At 34.8% G+C, this 18,192-nt stretch overlaps 1 protein-coding gene across 3 annotated transcripts; it reads left to right on the top strand.

The window, feature by feature from the left end:
* The first annotated feature begins 36 nt into the window (after nucleotides 1-36).
* On the top strand, nucleotides 37-17,852 carry PLK4 (polo like kinase 4). 3 transcript variants are annotated; one of them, XM_055404318.2, is made up of 16 exons: nucleotides 37-297; nucleotides 954-1,049; nucleotides 1,798-1,893; nucleotides 1,975-2,089; nucleotides 4,431-5,454; nucleotides 6,178-6,278; nucleotides 8,410-8,546; nucleotides 9,311-9,415; nucleotides 9,767-9,869; nucleotides 11,412-11,561; nucleotides 12,309-12,442; nucleotides 12,539-12,630; nucleotides 12,775-12,919; nucleotides 13,660-13,794; nucleotides 15,029-15,135; nucleotides 16,312-17,852. In XM_055404318.2, exons 1-16 carry the CDS (start codon nucleotides 268-270, stop codon nucleotides 16,412-16,414), a joined length of 2,673 nt encoding a protein of 890 aa, XP_055260293.2. In that variant the 5' UTR covers nucleotides 37-267; the 3' UTR covers nucleotides 16,415-17,852. The 3 variants fall into 3 exon arrangements, with proteins under 3 accessions (XP_055260293.2, XP_055260292.2, XP_055260294.2); XM_055404317.2 differs by having other exon boundaries at nucleotides 39-297; nucleotides 12,772-12,919; XM_055404319.2 differs by lacking the exon at nucleotides 37-297 and having other exon boundaries at nucleotides 969-1,049; nucleotides 1,802-1,893; nucleotides 12,772-12,919.
* Nucleotides 17,853-18,192: the final 340 nt, after the last annotated feature.

Here is an 18,192-nt window from a genome sequence, read left to right as displayed (position 1 = left end):
TTCGGGGCGACCCGCCTCCTTACGTCACCGCCAACCTTTGAGGACAGCCACCGGCGGGAGTTTTTCAAAATGGGAGCGCGGAGGCGCCGCCCAGGCCTCGGAAGGTGCCCGGTAGACCTTTCGGTGGCTGTGCTGTCGTCGCCAAGAGCGGCGGCCTAGAGAGCCGAGCCTGATGGGCGCCAAGACCCGCTGGCTGCTTGGAGTGCTGCCTCGAAGGAACTGCGTGAAGGGAGCGGATCCGGGGAGCACCGGCCGCGGCCTGGAAATATGGCGACCTGCATCGGAGAAAAGATCGAGGTGAAAAGACTCGGCAGTCCCCAGGAGGGTGGGCGGGAGTCGGAGTGCCGGGTCTCGAGACCCTGGCAGGAAGGGGATAAGACGAAGCTAACAGCTGCAGGGCGGGCTCCGAAGTGCCTGGGGAGGGTCCCAACCACCCGGGCCCGGCTGTTTGGGGGCGGAGCGGCCCGCCCCTCGGAGATGCGGCGGCGGTGGGACAGGTGAGTCCCTTGCGGCCCCGCCCTTCTGTCCGTAGACACCGCTTCCCCTGGGCAGCGATCCCGCCGGAGCTGCCGCGCTAGAGCAGGGCTAGGGTGTCTCCCCACTTCTCCAAGGGGATGGCGGTTACCTCCGGCGGGAGCTGCGGCGGGATTCCGTTCCAGCCCGTAGCTCTCAGGGATTGGCCTGAGATGGGAGGAAGGAGGAGGTTGCTGAGGCTAAGGAACCAGATCATTAGGGTGCTGTATTTAGAAACCAGCCTGGAAGCTCACAGACACACAAGGCGTCAACATGCTGTCTACCCCAGACACCAGCAGTATCGAGGTGTAATACCTGCTTGAATTTTAAATGCAAATTCTCCTTTTGATCCTTTTTATCCTCTTTCCAGCCCCTTCCTATTTCTCTTCCTTTCTACTTTTGTAAATCATCACACATATTCTTTAATTTTAACTTTTAAGGATTTTAGAGTTGGAAATCTGCTTGGTAAAGGATCATTTGCTGGTGTTTATAGAGCTGAGTCCATTCACACTGGTTTGGAAGTTGCAATCAAAATGGTAAGAATATATTAATCAGTTTCTCACTTCTACTTTGCAAATAACTAGAGAGGTTTGCTACTTGAGATGTTAGAAACTCCTTACCTGCCAGCCTTTTCTTTATGGTGTAAAAAAACCCATTGCTTAAGCAAAAGACGGTAATTCCAACAGCTGAATTTAAGGATATCTTAAATAAATGCTTTATCTTTACTAATGTTCATTAGATCTGGTATCTGTTCTAATTATGCATACTTGGAGTAATTGGTAGAAATCAAAGAAGAAACAATAATTTATTTATAAGAAGAAGAATACCTTTGTGCATAATTCTGTTTTGCACTGTAACAAGCTAAAATACTATTCTTGATTGTTAGGAGTCAGTCTAACAGGAGTAACATAAGCAGATTAAGATACACCTAAACCAGTAGGAAAAGGGAAGGGAAGTTTTCTTTTAAAACTTTGCTAAATTTGTGTTGTTGTTATCATAGATATGATAATTGAGCTATAAATTCTTTAAGTTGATAGAGTATATTGGAATGCATTTGAGAAACTTATTGAATGTTCATTCTGCCAAGCACTCTGCTGGGTGCATGGGGGAAACAGACAACAGAATAAATTGATCTAAAAAGTAGATAAAAGGACTAAAGAATATTTCAAAGTATATTTTACTTTTTCAAATGTAAAATTCATTTGAAATGAATTCATTTGTCAATATATGACAAATTCACATTTGAAAGTTTATCATGAATGTTTAAAACTCATGTTCTTTTAGATAGATAAGAAAGCCATGTACAAAGCTGGAATGGTACAGAGAGTCCAAAATGAGGTGAAAATACATTGCCAATTGAAACATCCTTCTATCTTGGAGGTAAGATACACATTTTATAAAAGTGGCCAAGGACATTGAATTTTTTTCTATTATAATTTATTACACCCTTTTACATTTCAGCTGTATAACTATTTTGAAGATAACAATTATGTGTACCTAGTATTAGAAATGTGCCATAATGGAGAAATGAACAGGTATTTAAAAAATAGAAGAAAACCATTCTCAGAAAATGAAGGTAGGCCATACTTCTTTTTTTTCCTTTAAAAAATTTTTTTTGGTAGATACGAGTTTTACTTTTTGTAGTTTTGAAGAATGTACTATTTTGAAATATTTAGTAAAACTGTTTCAACTATTACTTTAGGCTACAAAAGGAGAGTGTTCCCCCCCCACCAAACTTGAAACAGCTGTTAGTTCATGTGAATAATTTAGGTGTTATAGAAATAAAGTAGAAGGAGAAATTTACTATCCTTCTTTTAAAACAACATTTTAAATCATTGGTCACAGTTTAATGTGTATCCTTTGACATCTAGAAAAAGGTTTTTAGAAGAAATGCTATTGATGACTGTAGTTTCTAAGTCAAACACAAGTACCTGCTGAACCATTTGCTGTAGAAAATGTGAAACATTTAGACTGAGAGAGTAATATAATGAGCCCCTGTGAACTTACAATCATCTTTCAAAACTATCAACTCATGGTCAAATAGTTTCATCTTACTCTTTTTATTCCCCCAGTGCCCCAGAGTGTTTTGAAGCAAATCATAGACATCTTTTTATCTCTAAATGAGACAGACTTAAAAAGACATAAGCACAAAGTCACTATCACACCTAATAATTCTTTACTATCAAACACATTGTCAGTTTCAGCTTCCACAGTTTCTTAGAAGTAACATTTTTATATTTCAGATCAGGATCAAGTAAGGTCCATGTATCATCACACAAATAATTGTTTTCTGTCTATTTAGGCTGTGCTGCATCTTAGTTGCAGCTCCCAGAATCTTCACTGAGGCTTGCAGATTCAGTTGTGGCATGCATGCAGGATCTAGTTGCCCAAGCAGGGATTGAACCCCGGGCCCCCTGATTTGGGAGCTTGGAGTCTTCCCCACTGGACCACCAGGGAAGTTCCAGAAATGATTGTTTTCAAATTATCCTACCCTGCTAACTGAGATTGCAGGCTAGATTGAAATCTAAGAAAGATGGTTGTTGACAGGCTTTTTGTCCATTTGATTCTATATTTAACCCATTTAGAAAACAATTTGGTCACACATATTAAGATTCATGGAAATGTTTATATCCTTAGACTGAAAGTAAGAACATTATACAAATTGAAAATAAATTTATATACATATTGATGATGAATACTGTATTTTATCATAATACTGTGTAATAGTAGGGTCTTCTTATATAAGACATAACTTACAAAAAATAGGAAGGAAACGAATTACCAATTTATTTAAAACCAAGAATGTATATGACAAAATATACTGTCAACAAATTTCAAAGTTAAAGATAAGAAGAAAATATTTATAAAATAAATGGCTGGACAATTAATATTTAAAATATAAGGCATGCCTGGACTTCCCTGGTGGTACAGTAGTTAAGCATCCCCCTGCCAATGCAGGGGACATAGGTTCAATCCCTGACCCAGAAGATTCCACATGCCACAGAGAGACTAAGCTCGTGCTCTAGAACCAGCCAGCCGAACCTACTGAGCCACATGTGCCACAACTACTGAAACTCATGCGCCTAGAGCCTGTGCTCTGCACACACAGTGAGAAGCCCATGCACCATGCAATGAAGAGTAGCCCCCGCTCGCTGCAACTAGAGAAAGCCCAACACTGCAGCAAAGACCCAGCGCAACCAAAGAAGAAAAATAAGGCATGCCGTAAAAGAAAAAGACAATTGAATAGGAAAATGGATGGAGGGATATAAGAAAACTATTCACAGAAGAGAAAGTATAGTTGGCCAATTCCCAGGTGGTGAAGTGGTAAAGAATTCACTTGCTAATCCAGGAGATGCAGGTGATGCGGGTTCAATCCCTGGGTCAGGAAGATCTCCTAGACAAGGACATGGCAACCCATTCCAGTTTTTGCCTCGGAAATCCCATGGACAGAAGAGCCTGGTGGGCTCATGAGGTCGCAGAGTCAGACATGACTGAGTATACACACAGAACATGGGGACATCAAAGAACTTTAGGTTGCTTTTCTCTTTTTTACAATTTGAGTGTATTTATGAATTTTTTAATTATAAATATTTTTTTCTTAATTTCTATGGACTTCTGGTACCCTAGTTAACTCTAGTCACTCTCAGTTCTTAATAAAAGTAAGCATCCCTTAACTGTATTAGAAAACTCATCCGTTGTAAAGGACAAAGATTAAAAGGAGTGCCTAGATGTCTTAAAGGGAAATATTAAAGAATATTAGAAAATTATCAGAGTGGTATTTTGGTTGGTGAAACTAAGCCAAAAACCAGTTCACTAATTGTAATATTAGCTTATGTACTTGGGTTACTGAACTGAACTGAAATACTGAATCATCAGATTTTTTAAGTTGTAACTTTTTTTTTTTTGCATTCTAACAGCTCGACACTTCATGCACCAAATCATCACAGGAATGTTATATCTCCATTCGCATGGTATATTACACCGGGACCTCACACTTTCTAACCTCTTACTTACACGTAATATGAACATCAAGATTGCTGATTTTGGGCTGGCAACTCAGTTGAAAATGCCACATGAAAAGCACTATACATTATGTGGAACTCCTAATTACATTTCTCCAGAAATTGCAACTCGAAGTGCACATGGACTTGAATCTGATATTTGGTCCTTGGGCTGTATGTTTTATACATTACTTATTGGGAGACCGCCTTTTGACACTGACACAGTCAAGAACACATTAAATAAAGTAGTGTTGGCAGATTATGAAATGCCAACTTTTTTGTCAAGAGAAGCCAAGGACCTTATCCATCAGTTACTTCGTAGAAATCCAGCAGATCGTCTAAGTCTGTCTTCAGTATTAGATCATCCTTTTATGTCCCGAAATTCTTCAAAAAAAAGTAAGGATTTAGGAACTGTAGAAGACTCGATTGATAGTGGACATGCCACAATTTCTACAGCAATTACAGCTTCTTCCAGTACCAGTATAAGTGGTAGTTTATTTGACAGAAGACGACTTTTGATTGAACAGCCACTCCCAAATAAAATGACTATATTTCCAAAGAATAAAAATCCAAGTGATTTTTCTTCTTCAGGAGATGGAAGCAGCTTTTATACTCCATGGGGCAATCAAGAACAAGAAACCAGTAATAGTGGAAGGGGAAGAGTAATCCAAGAGGCAGAAGAAAGACCACATTCTCGATACCTTCGTAGAGCCCATTCCTCTGATAGATCTGAGACTTCTCATAGTCAGTCTCGAGTGAAAACATACACAATGGAACGATGTTACTCAGCAGAAATGCTTTCAAAATCCAAACGATCAGGAGTGGAGGAAAATGAAAGATACTCACCCACAAACAGTGATGCTAATATTTTTCACTTCTTTAAGGAAAAGACATCCAATAGTTCTGGATCTTTTGAAGGACCTGATAACAATCAAGCACTGTAAGAATAATTCTATCAAAAGCATTTTACTTTTAGATAAGCATTGTATTATCACAAACATGAAGCTGCTTGTAACTAAGGTTGGGGGTACCTTTTTTCTAACCCTATCAGATATTCCTGGGGCACTTCTTAACTATGATTTCTATATTTTAATAGGGAGAAAAATCAGAGTGATAATTTTGAATTGTGGTTAAGAATTAAAATGAGTGTATGTGCTCATGGATGTATCTGTAGTATGTGTTCAATACTTTGGAATTTTTAGTGTCATGTTTAATTTTACATGAAGCAGGTCTCCAGTGCAGTATATCATATTTTAAACATGTGTGATCCCTAAAGTACTCTTAACAGTAACCATACATAAACACACACACACACAAATAGAGTAGCTGAGCTTAAGTGATGAGTAATCATACTGTTACCTGCTTCTCACGTGAAGACTAGGTTTTTAGTGACTAATGTTTGTTTTTTTTCCCTCTAATTTTTATTCTTAAATTACAAAAGGATAGTAGCCATATAGAAATAGTGTCACAGTGCCATGGGCATTTTGGCAGGGGAATTTAGCTTCGTAGAGACAGTTATGTAAATATTGGGTTCTACTATTAATCTAAAAGTTTTTAGGTGTTCGTATCAAGAGAAATCTCTTTTTAAAGTATTTTTATCTTACAAAGTTATTATCAGATCATTTTTTATTAGTTTATGGAAAAATTTTTTTTCTTTCTTTAGCTCCAATCATCTTTGTCCAGGAAAAACTCCCTTTCCATTTACTGACCAGACACCTCAGACTGAAATGGTGCAACAGTGGTTTGGGAATCTGCAAATAAATGGTGAGTTTTTAATGGACTATTTAATAAAATATTAATAATTTGGCCACTTAGCAAGCATTGCAGTTTTCTCTTTGGATTTTCTTAAGGAAATAATGGCATTTTGAATAAACCTAGTTATAATAATAGTAATAACAATACATTTTGAGTATTTATCAACCACTGTCCTTAATGCTTAACATATTAACTTTTTAAATTCTCACAAAAACTATACGAGGAAGACACTATTATTAGTCCTGTCTTACAAATGAGGAAGTTATAGTGCACAAAGCTTAATTTGCCAAGCCACACTGTCCTAAATAGAAGAGGCATGAGTCCAACCCACACAGTCTGGCTCAGAGACTTTAATCTCTAAACCCCTCTGCTCTCACAGTCTCTCTGTAATAAATACCTATATCAGTGCCTATAAAATAATCAAAAGATGGTTGATTTTACTTTTAAGTATAAGGGGGTATGGATATCATAGTATACCAGTGGGACCTCGCATACACTACACAGCTACTAAAACCTAAACACTGTTAAACAGCTGTCGTTACATCATTTCATTTATAGACCCAGAGTTTGAAAAGTTAAACATTTCTCTTTAATGAACATGCTAGATTCACAGAAGTGGGTTGGAAAATAATTATGGGAAAAAGTGAGAATAAGAAAGAAACATATGGAAGAAACATATGGAGAGGAGAAGATAATTTTTTACTAAGTTATCATATTACTTCAGACAAAGTACATAATATATGGGTGTAATTTAAGTAGAGTTGTTTTGTCACCACAAGTCTATTTTTTTGTGTGTGTATTATTTTCAAGAGCCCAAAAGATAATTAATCTTCTCATGTGTACTTGTTAAAGCTGATAATTCAACCTTATGTGTTTTAAACTATAAAACTGCCCTGTGCTTAAATCTTGTACTTAACCTTCTACTGTGTTTATAGATACTTCTTATTTGGTAACATGGACGTGTCTGGGGTAACCTTGTTTATAATACTCTAGTAGTGCTGCTGCAATTTTAAAGTATATTATTTGATATATTTCCTATTATAATGGTAGTGAGGAGGGGAAGCATGTAAAAGTCACTTAAGGGGAAAACCGAGATACAGATTTTTAGATTTAGCATTAGAAAAATTGCCTTACAAAGTTTTATATACTCTAATCATTTTAAGGGCTTTTTAAAAAAGAATGTCTCCATGTGAACTCTAGAAATGTTGATATATAAAATTTAAATAAGTTCAACAAGAGCTCTTTTAGAAATGTAGCTACAAATAACATTTGTAATATTGTTAATGATATTAAAGCTATTTTGTATATTTTAGTGTGTTTTGGCTTTAGTTGCATATTTTGTAAGTAAAAATGAAATAGTCCTTAGCTTACATGTTATGTAGAATGATTATTTGGGAACTCCTCTCAAATCTGTATTTATTGCAGCATTGGCAGTTGCTTGTTTAGTATTAGTAGGTGACCCATTTAGTAGGTAACTAGTTTTTGCTTTGATTGAAAAATTAATTTCATATTGGTATCTTTTCTTTCTTAGTCTTAGACTTAAAGGTATTCCTTTGCAGGCTAGCTTAAAATATCCTTTTAAAGTCACTATCTTTTTTTTAAAGTCACTATTTTATTATGCCATATCTTTTTCTCTCTTCGTGGCCACACTGCATGGCTTGTGGGATCTTAGTTGAGGGCCCAGGGGTTGAGCCCGGGCCCTCAGCTGTGAAAGCACCAATTCCTAATGGCTGGACTGCCAGGAAGTCCTTTATGCCATATCTTAAACTGAAAAATTATGAGTTTTTTTTTTAACTAGATTTCTTTTGTTCTTTATAAAAAAGTATGCTGTTGTAACCAGCATGACATTGTTTTGTGTAGACTTGACTTTAATTATTCACTAAGTTGCTTTATTTGATGTATATTGTTGCTCATTTAAGAGAAACTACTGAGCACAACAGTATTAGCCCAAACAGAGATTTCCAGGGCCGTCCAGATTTGCAGGACACATCAGGAAATGCCTAGGCTGAAACAGGAGCCAAAAGGAGCCCCAATGCTTCTGATAATGCATGTTCTGTAAAACATTTGAATACCATGAAATATATGACTGCATATCACACTAAACCTGAAATAATTCAATAAGAATCTATTTTTGGCTTAGATCCTTCTTCTGAACAAAGCAAGACTAGGGGTGTGGAGCCACCGTTGGTCTATCAGAAGCGTACATTACGAAGCATTACATCTCCTCTGACTGCTTATAGGTTGAAACCAATCCGACAGAAAACCAAAAAGGCCGTGGTATGTCTGTTATTTTTCTAAATCACTGTATGATTTCCTTGAGTATATGGTTTCTAGTATCAAACATGGTATCTTTTCAGTTCCCTATAATTCCCTGTATTTTTTATATGTACTTGATAAACTCACATAAGAGAAAAGAGATTGCATGTTTATATGTTTATGGAAAAATAGCTATTGTTTTAAGAATGGTGAACTGATATGAACTTTAAATTATTGATAATGAAAAACATTTAGAAGTAATACTGGCTAAATGCTGTGTTAAATATTATTCACAATCCTAATCACTAAAATTAATCCAGTCTCAAAAAGATAAACTAGAAAATATAACTTTTTAACATCTCAAACTATTGATGTTTTAACAGGAATATAAAAAATAAGTAGAGGATTTGGAATAGTGATTTTTATTTTTTAATTCCCTATTCATCCTGTTGGTCCTTTGTTTTCCATTTCACCCAGTCTTGCCTTTAATTAGAGTGCTATTCTTTCCAAAGTCCTTAAATTCTCCACCCTACCTTCTGCTTCCTTTCTGCTCACTGGTTATTTCACACCTCATTATACCATCTCACCTTTACTCCTTATGTTTCGCAGTTGTGCTCAAATACACCTGTGGTCTAGACTGTTGCACTGAAGCAGCTATTTTATTTTTATGTTAATTTTTGTTTCTGCCATGGTTAAGTACTTTGCTCTTCACTAATATATATGTCAGAATGTTCTGATAAATAATTGTTATTGATTTTAGTTTTTGTTTTGTTTTTTCTTTTTAGGTGAGCATACTTGATTCAGAGGAGGTATGTGTGGAGCTTCTGAAGGATTATGCATCTCAAGAATATGTGAAAGAAGTTCTTCAGATATCTAGTGATGGGAGTATGGTAATGTGGATTCACTTTTATTATCTTGCAGCTTCATCACTTAAGTATTTACCATTCCATTCATTCTATTACAAAACAATTTTTTAAATTACTTTTCCTGATATGATAGTATATTTGGAATTCAAAAACTAAAATAGCATACTAAAATAGTGTGGCTTAAAAAATAATTATAACTAGTAACAAAATCTAAACTTTAGGCTTAAGATTAAACAGTGAAAAAATTACTTTTAGAGAGTAGTGTTTTCAATAAAGATAAAATTTAATATTCATGTAAGCTCTTTTTATAATTTTAGTGACAAAATATAATTAACTTAATGGCATATAATTAGAATTCTTAAAATTTTTTGACAGATCACTGTTTATTATCCAAATGATGGAAGAGGTTTTCCTCTTGCTGATAGACCACCCTCACCTACTGATAATATCAGTAGGTACAGTTTTGATAATTTACCAGGTATGTAAATTTACCAGGGAATAAATTTAGATGATGAATTTAGATAAATCCACAGACATAAACTCTGTACATGTGGATATCATAAATTGTAAATATCCTGACTTCATTTGGGCTACAAGTTATGTTCTTATAACTTTGTATCTGGTGAGATGTGCTGTACCTTACTAATTCAGTGTTCAGGCGTGTTCTGTGTTAAAATGGAATTTTATCTTATTTAAGGAAAAACTAACTCTGGAATATTAGTCATGTGTCCACAAATATACTTTGTACATTTGTTTAGTTACAATTTGTCTAGAATAGTGTTAAAAATTCAACATGAAGTATCTGGTTTTTGACTTTTGAAATCTTTGTGTGCTACATAATGATCCCTTGTAATTGTGGTTAACCAAATTTGACTCCCAGTTCAGTTTCTGGATATTATGAATTAGAAAGTTAAGCACTGAGTAGTAAGATTTCCCTAAGGTGACTTAAAAGCAAATGAGAGAACCTATCTCACCTAACCATATTAGAATTAAAGCAGGTAGGCAAGATTATTAAATACTATAAATGACCACTGCTGCTTAGTCACTTCGGTCATGTCCAACTTTGTGTGACCCCATGAACTATAGCCTGCTAGGCTCCTCTGTCCATGGGGATTCTCCAGGCAAGAGCCACTGGAGTGGGTTGCCATGCCCTACTCCAGGGGATCTTCCTGATCCAGGAATTGAACCCAGGTCTTCCACATTGCAGGCAGATTCTTTACTGTCTGAGCCACCAGCAGCTGCTGCTGCAGCTTCTAAGTCGCTTTAGTCGTGTCCGACTCTGCGACCTCATAGACGGCAGCCCACCAGGCTCCCCCATCCCTGGGATTCTCCAGGCAAGAACACTGGAGTGGGTTGCCATTTTCTTCTCCAATGCACGAAAAGTGAAAGTGAAGTCGCTCAGTTGTATCCGACTCTTAGCATCCCCATGGACTGCAGCCCACCAGGCTCCTCCATCCATGGGATTTTCCAGGCAAGAGTACTGGAGTGGGGTGCCATTGCCTTCTCCATGAGCCACCAGGGAAGCCCATAAATGACCACGGTTACAGGGAACTGCAAAAATTTAACATGCTGTACTTTACTAATATAAAAAGTGCTACATTTCTTTTTCTCAAAGTCATTTGGTTCTGATATCTTAGATAGAACTCTTTGTATTTCATTTATTAAAACTTTCCTAGAAAAAAAAATAAAAAACTTTCTAGAGTCATTATCTTACTTTTAATAAGGAGTCAGTGATTCAAAGAGAGTTTTGTTTTTAATAGTCATGATACTAATCCATCAGATTTTGTTACATACATCTTGGGAATTTTATTTTAGTGTCTTTAGTTTTCATTAAAATAGTAGACTTCCATCTCTAAAATATTATTTTGGTAATAGGATTATTAACCATGGGTAATGGAATTATTAACTTTTGACATAAATTTTTGAGAAAGAGTAGAAATAAATATTAAGACTGTTATTGAATTTATGTCAATATTTTCATTCCCTGAGATTAAGTAACTTCTTTCTTTTGTCTGCCTAGAAAAGTACTGGCGAAAATATCAATATGCTTCCAGATTTGTACAGCTTGTAAGATCTAAGTCTCCCAAAATTACTTATTTTACAAGATATGCTAAATGTGTTTTGATGGAGAATTCCCCTGGTGCTGATTTTGAGGTTTGGTTTTATGATGGTAAGTGCCATTTAGAAATGGTTAGTTTTTCCCCTTTAGCTTGTAACTTTGTAATTGTGGGTTTGTTTTTTTAATTCAGCACAGTTGTTTTTTTTTTTTTGGCCCACATCATGCATTTGTGGGATCTCGGTTCCCAGAACAGGAACTAAACCCAGGCCACAGGAAGGAAAGCTCAAAATCCTAACCACTAGAGAACCAGGGAATTCCCTAGCACAGCGAGTGAGTGAGTGAGTGTGTGTGTGTGTATTTAACAACATTCTGATTGATATTCTACTTATTAGAACTTAAATGGACATATACCAGAGTTTTAAAATAATAAATATTGCAAAAGGATAAGGTTGAACCAGAGAATCTTATTTCCTAAATCTATAAAGATGTTTACTTTTTAATCTGTAAAGTTTCCTCCTTTATGTAGAATATTTACTCACACAGTACACATAATTATAGCTGTCCTTCACTTACATATTTGTATGAGTAGTGGTTTTTGAAAAATATAAAAGTATCAAACTTAAGCCAGATGTATGCAGAAAAGAAAAATGGCAAATATTTATTGGAATACTACTTTGAGAGCCTCATTTTATTAATGGCCTATGAGTAAATGTAAATGATACCTTGATCTAGGAGCTATTGTATACTGGAGTATGATAATGAATATAATATCATATATTCATATATATATACATATATTCATATACATATAATGAATATTTATAGAAATGATAAAGCATTTTCTGCTTATTTTTTAAGGAGCAAAGATACACAAAACAGAAGATTTAATTCAGGTGATCGAAAAGACTGGCAGATCTTACACCTTAAAAGGTGAAAGTGAAGTTAATAGCTTAAAAGAGGAGGTACAAATGTATATGAACCATGCTAATGAGGTATGTACCTACTTTTAGTAGGTTTTTTCTTAACCGGTTAATAACATTACAAATGACATAGGTGAAGTAATGACAGAAAGCACTCTTTTAAAACAGGGCCACCGTATTTGTTTAGCACTGGAATCCATAATTGCAGAAGAGGAAAAGAAAAGTGGAAGTGCTTCCTTTTTCCCCATAATCGTAGGAAGGTAAATGTTTGAAAATTTATTAAATATGACTAAAATGTGTAAATATTTTTTTAGGTTTAGTGTTTACATTATGAGCATTCTTCTGTTTTCTGTAAATTGAGAGCTTTAAGGGAATGTATTTGACGTGTTTTTCTCCTTCAGAAGACCTAGTAGTACTAGTTCACCTAAGGCCTTAACACCCCCTCCTCCTGTGGATCCAAACTACCCAGTGAGAGAGACACCATTTCTGAATAGAACGGTCGTAAATAGTGCTGCTTCTCCAAAACAGGCACCAGTATTTAATCCTCCTGTAAGTAAATATATGTCCCTTATGTATGTTAAACTCTTCAATGATTGCCTAATGTCCTTGATATAAAATTAAAACAACCTGACTGTGGGCTTACTATCACCTAGCTACTTTTCCAGCCTCATCCTGAACTACTTTACCCCAGCACTCTCTGGGCTTAATTATATCAAACTCTCAGGGCCTTTTCACATGCTATTCACTTGACCTGGAATTCTTTTCCTGAACCCTTTACTGGCTTTCTTTCTCCTCCTCCAGCTCTCAGTTTAAGCATTACCTCAGCAAGGCCTAACCTGACTCCTCAGGGAAAACACCAAATATACTAACATATACATAGTTTTATTTTTGCTAGTAAAATATCATTAACTTCCTTAATATCCATGATACGGTCATGGTTAAATAAACTTACATTTTTACCAAATGAACTATCATGCCAATGAAGATGATATAGCAATGTAGTAAAATACAAGATTAAAGAAATAGATCTGTGTGTGTGTGTGTATTCACAAACATCTATAATTGTAGCTATGAAAAATTATATCTTTGGGGAAATGAATAAAAGAAGTCTACCAAAATGAAAATATGTTTTTTTCCTGTCCTGTGCATTTATTTTCTATAATGTGATTATATTTTTTTACCTTTTTTATAAGTTAAGATAATGAAAATTTGGTCATTATCAACTTTTGCTAAAGTTGACTTATTGGAATGCTGAGGAATGATATCTTCCTTTCTTTTACTGTTTGTAGGTGGTTACAAATAAAGGACTTACGGGTGCAGCTTCTGAAACAAACAGCTCTCCTAGAAGTCTTAAAGATTGTCTCCCTAAATCAGCACAACTTTTGAAGTCTGTTTTTGTGAAAAATGTGGGTTGGGCTACACAGGTGAGACGCTTTTAGGCAAGTGAATTTTCTATGTAGTAATTTGGTTTCCACGGTGATTGACAATGACCAAAAAATATAAAGATTTCTCTTTGCAAGAAAGTTTTTACACCTTTTTTGCATTGGGTATGTCATTAATAATTTTCAGATTTTTTTTATATGTATACACTTGGAAAACTAGATACTAGTTGATAGCAAATTGCTTGCTAGGGCCTAGGTGACCTGTTTTTGCCATTTGTCTTTAAAGTAGAGGTCATGATAGTGGGTAAACGTTAGGACTTGAGAATGTTCAGGCATTTTAAGTTTTAGAAAGTATTTGTAATCTATATTAGTAGAGTAACTTTGATTTGGCAGAAAATACTTTTTGCATTTTAAGGTTGGGTCTACACTGAATTGCAAACTTAAAGAATTTATTTAGGTATAAACCTATATATGTATATTATCTGAAAACTTGAATTTTGGAGACTTTTGAGTATAGCACATGGAATTTTTACTTACCAGTGAAGTAAAATACAGCTTAGTCCTTTATGGAGGTAGGAAATGAAGGGAAGGGAACGCACCATTTGTCGAGTGCCTCCTATGTGGTACCATGTTTTTCACATACATTGTCACATTATTTCCCAAAATAAAACCTAGTAAAGTTGATGCCATCTCCTCCTTTCATAGACAGTAAAATTATGGCTTATGACAGATAGGTTGACTTGCACATTCCTACTAGTTAGTTGACAGAATCTGGATGTAAACCCAAGTGTTGGATTTCTGTACTCTGTTTGGAGTGGCAGGCACATTGGAAGTATTAGTGACTAAAGGAACAAGTTTCAAAAGCAAAGATGTAACGTTCTCAGGCAGAACAAAAATTCTTGTGACCTAAGAACAAAGAATGGATGAAAACTGTAATCTAAGGAAGTGTTGTTTGGTAATTTTCTAAATCTGTTCTTAGCTAGAAATACTACGAGAAAGGAAAAACACTTGTTCAGACATCCTAGTAGAAATTAATGGAAAACAGGATTTATGTAGAATAAATTTAATTTCTGATGTCCTATCTATTAAAGGAATCACCTAAAAAAATATGGATATTCTCAAATGTTGCTGCCATCACAGCCCCACATTTGTAGTTACCTAAAGGGTGGTTTTTGTTGTTATTTTTTAACTATGTGAAAAACCTGTTAAACACGAGTGCCTTTTAAGAATTTATGATCTACTGTATAGTAATTTTGCATACTTACTATTTTTCTAGTTAACTAGTGGAGCTGTGTGGGTTCAGTTTAATGATGGGTCCCAGTTGGTCGTGCAGGCAGGAGTGTCTTCTATTAGTTATACATCACCAGATGGTCAAACAACTAGGTAAGTTTTAATATACTGGTTGAGCTTCAGCCCTTTGCTATAATTTTTTTTCTCTATATGTTGAAATAAATGACTTAAGTTACTCTTTTCATATTGACAAAGTTTATCTTATTATTTAAACTGTTATATATTCAAAGCAGCTCATAGTCTTTTTAATACATATTTTATGATTATCTACAGGAATGCAAGGTAGCTGGTATGTATTATCCACACCAGTTAGTTAGATTGGTTTAGCCTACTGTTCCTTTAGTCTAAGTTGACCCTTTTCAAAAGTAATGGACTTCTAAGTTCTAAGTAATATATTAATACTTAGTTTATATAAAAGAACACAGAAACAAGGAATCTTTATTTTAATAGATAACCAGACTATTTTTCCCAAATGAAAGGCTGTATCCCCTGATCTAATGTAAAGTGATTAATGATTAAAAGAATTTTTTTAGTGTATATATTCATTCTGAATGAGGGTATATGCCAGGCTAATACAATACTTATGCTAACAAAAAAAATCTGTCAACAACAACAAAAAACAGTGGTTTGGTTTCCACAGTTCAAACCATAACTTACTAAAAAGAGGTACGGTGCCAAGGATGCCAGTAAAAACACGCTACTTTATGAAAAGTGCTTATTGTGGAGGAAATACTTGGGACAAACATAGTTTGTGGGTTTCTACCAACTGCTTTTGTATGTATATATGCAGTACCATCATTTAAAGAATTCACAGGTTGACGGGTCTTATTAAAACATCTTCCAAATGTTCTAGAAAGTGAAAAGATACAGGTATAAAATGGGTAGAACCCATGTTCAAAGATAAAAGTTCAGATTTTTACTTGATATGGTAGTTTGGAAAATTTTGATATTTAATGGAAATGTTATTATAATGTGTTTAGCTTATATTTTCTTTAGGGTCTTCCACTTAATGAGGAATCTAGATTTTCAGCTTGTGTAAAATCTGTTCAAGTTTTTTGATCTATTTTATTATTTAAATATGTTTAGAAATTGATCTATTTTAAAAGGACACAAATTGAGTATGTTTTAGTGTCTTAATAAATAATTTTGTATAATCTTTCTGCACTGCCTCTTGCCATTGAAGAATTACTGAAAAAGATACTGTGCCTTTTGGTATTCATACAAACCAAGTGATTATGATTTTATCTTTTTCTCTTCTGCTCCACTTAGGTATGGAGAAGATGAAAAATTACCAGAATACATCAAACAGAAATTACAGTGTCTTTCTTCCATCCTTTTGATGTTTTCTAATCCAACTCCTAGTTTTCATTGATTAAAGCTCCTTTTAGATATATGTTTAATAAATAACTTTTTTGTTGGCTTTCAAGTAAAGTGACATTTTTATTTTAAAAAACTTCTTCAGAAAGCCTTTCTGTGAAAGAGAATTTTAATCTGTACCATAAAGGATGTCTGTCTTCCAATGAGAGAACAAAGCAGAATGGAACTTGAGTCACAAAATGTAGTGATCATAGACTAAAATAGGACACCTAACTTTGCTCTTAGAACATATACCCTTGAAATTACTGTGTTTATATGTTTGTATTGAACAGTCTTTTGAAGCAAAAATATAGATGGTGTGTGGTATATTTGTGCTTTTTTATTGTTTTCCCTACTTTAGACATGTTAAGAATCATGGACAAAACATACTGGAGTTTCTGAATTTTGAACATGTAAATAATGTATGTTAAAGTAACATATGTAAACATGTATATTTGTTTTATATTTATTTTTGTAGCACTAGTTTGTAATGAAACATTTCTGCAAATGCATTTTATTAAAAAATAATAAATAGTGCTAAGTTATTGATTTATTTACTTAATTTAAAATAGTAAACTTATTGCCTGTTTAAGAGGAGGCAACTGAATTTTAAAAATTAACTTTTTAAATGGTAAGTACATTGTTTCTCTACCTTTATGTGAAAATATCTGTATAAATGTTTAATGATAAACATTTTAACAATGAAGAATTCAACAGTGCAGTTAAAATGAGGAATAGTGGCTTGGACAGTAGAGAATCTGCCTGCAATCTGTGAGACCTGGGTTCAATCCCTAGGTTCGATCCCTAGGTTGGGAAGATCCCCTGGAGAAGGGTATGGCAACCCACTCCAGTATTCTTGCCTGGAGAATCCCAATGGACAGAGGAGTCTGGCGGGCTACTGTCCATGGAGTCACAAAGAGATATGACTGAGCGACATGAGGAAAAAGAATATTCGATGATGGGACAGCCATTCTTAATGAAATACTCAAGGTGAAACAGGAATAAAATGAAAGTACTTAAATATAATAGACTGTTACACAGTGTTTTTTTTCCTGCTGATTTTTATAATCAGAGAACATTGGAGCCATTCCATTGGATACCTGTTGTCACAGTTATTCAACACTGATTTGGGGGTTTCTGTCTAAAGCGATGAGAAGATAATTTGTGGCATAAATTGCACAGTTAAGAAAAAGACAACCCAATAAAAAGGACAAAAGATATGAACAGATAGTTCACAAAGGAGAAAATCCATAAAATGAATCAGAACATACTCACCACATCTGAAGTTGGAGAAATAAAAGACTAAAACAAAAATAATTTCCTTTTATCAAAGAGATTGGTTAAAAAAAAAGTCATAGTGCTACTGTGAGGAAGGTGTTCTCAGGTGTTGTTGATTAGAGTATAAATGAAAAAGCAATCTGGAATTAACATTTTAATACATTGGCAATCCAACTTTGGGGAAGAAAATTATATAAACCATTCTCTTAGGGATAAAAATATGATTAAATGTAAGAATTTCCTCTTAGAAATAAAGGAGTTCTTAGCTTAATTTTGAAGCTAAAGACTCAAATATATTTTTTTGACTGAATTTAAGTATTTTTTTAATTATCTCTTTCATTCTTAATGTGTCTTTATGTTTCAGGCATTTCTCTTTTATATACTATATAGCTAAATTTTTTCCATCCAATGTAATAAGCTCTGTAGTCTACTTTGTTTACATTATCATTTCTGATTTATTTTCACTGTCATTACAGTTCTATTGTATTTATTTTCCGACTTTTTAAAAACTTTTAT

The sequence above is a fragment of the Moschus berezovskii genome, chromosome 19 (assembly GCF_049115385.1).
Source record: "Moschus berezovskii isolate FMDL1 chromosome 19, NW_MosBer_1.0, whole genome shotgun sequence".
Classification (NCBI taxonomy): domain Eukaryota; kingdom Metazoa; phylum Chordata; class Mammalia; order Artiodactyla; family Moschidae; genus Moschus; species Moschus berezovskii.
Note: the sequence above shows the minus strand (reverse complement) of the source record. Positions and strands in the feature narration are given on the sequence as shown.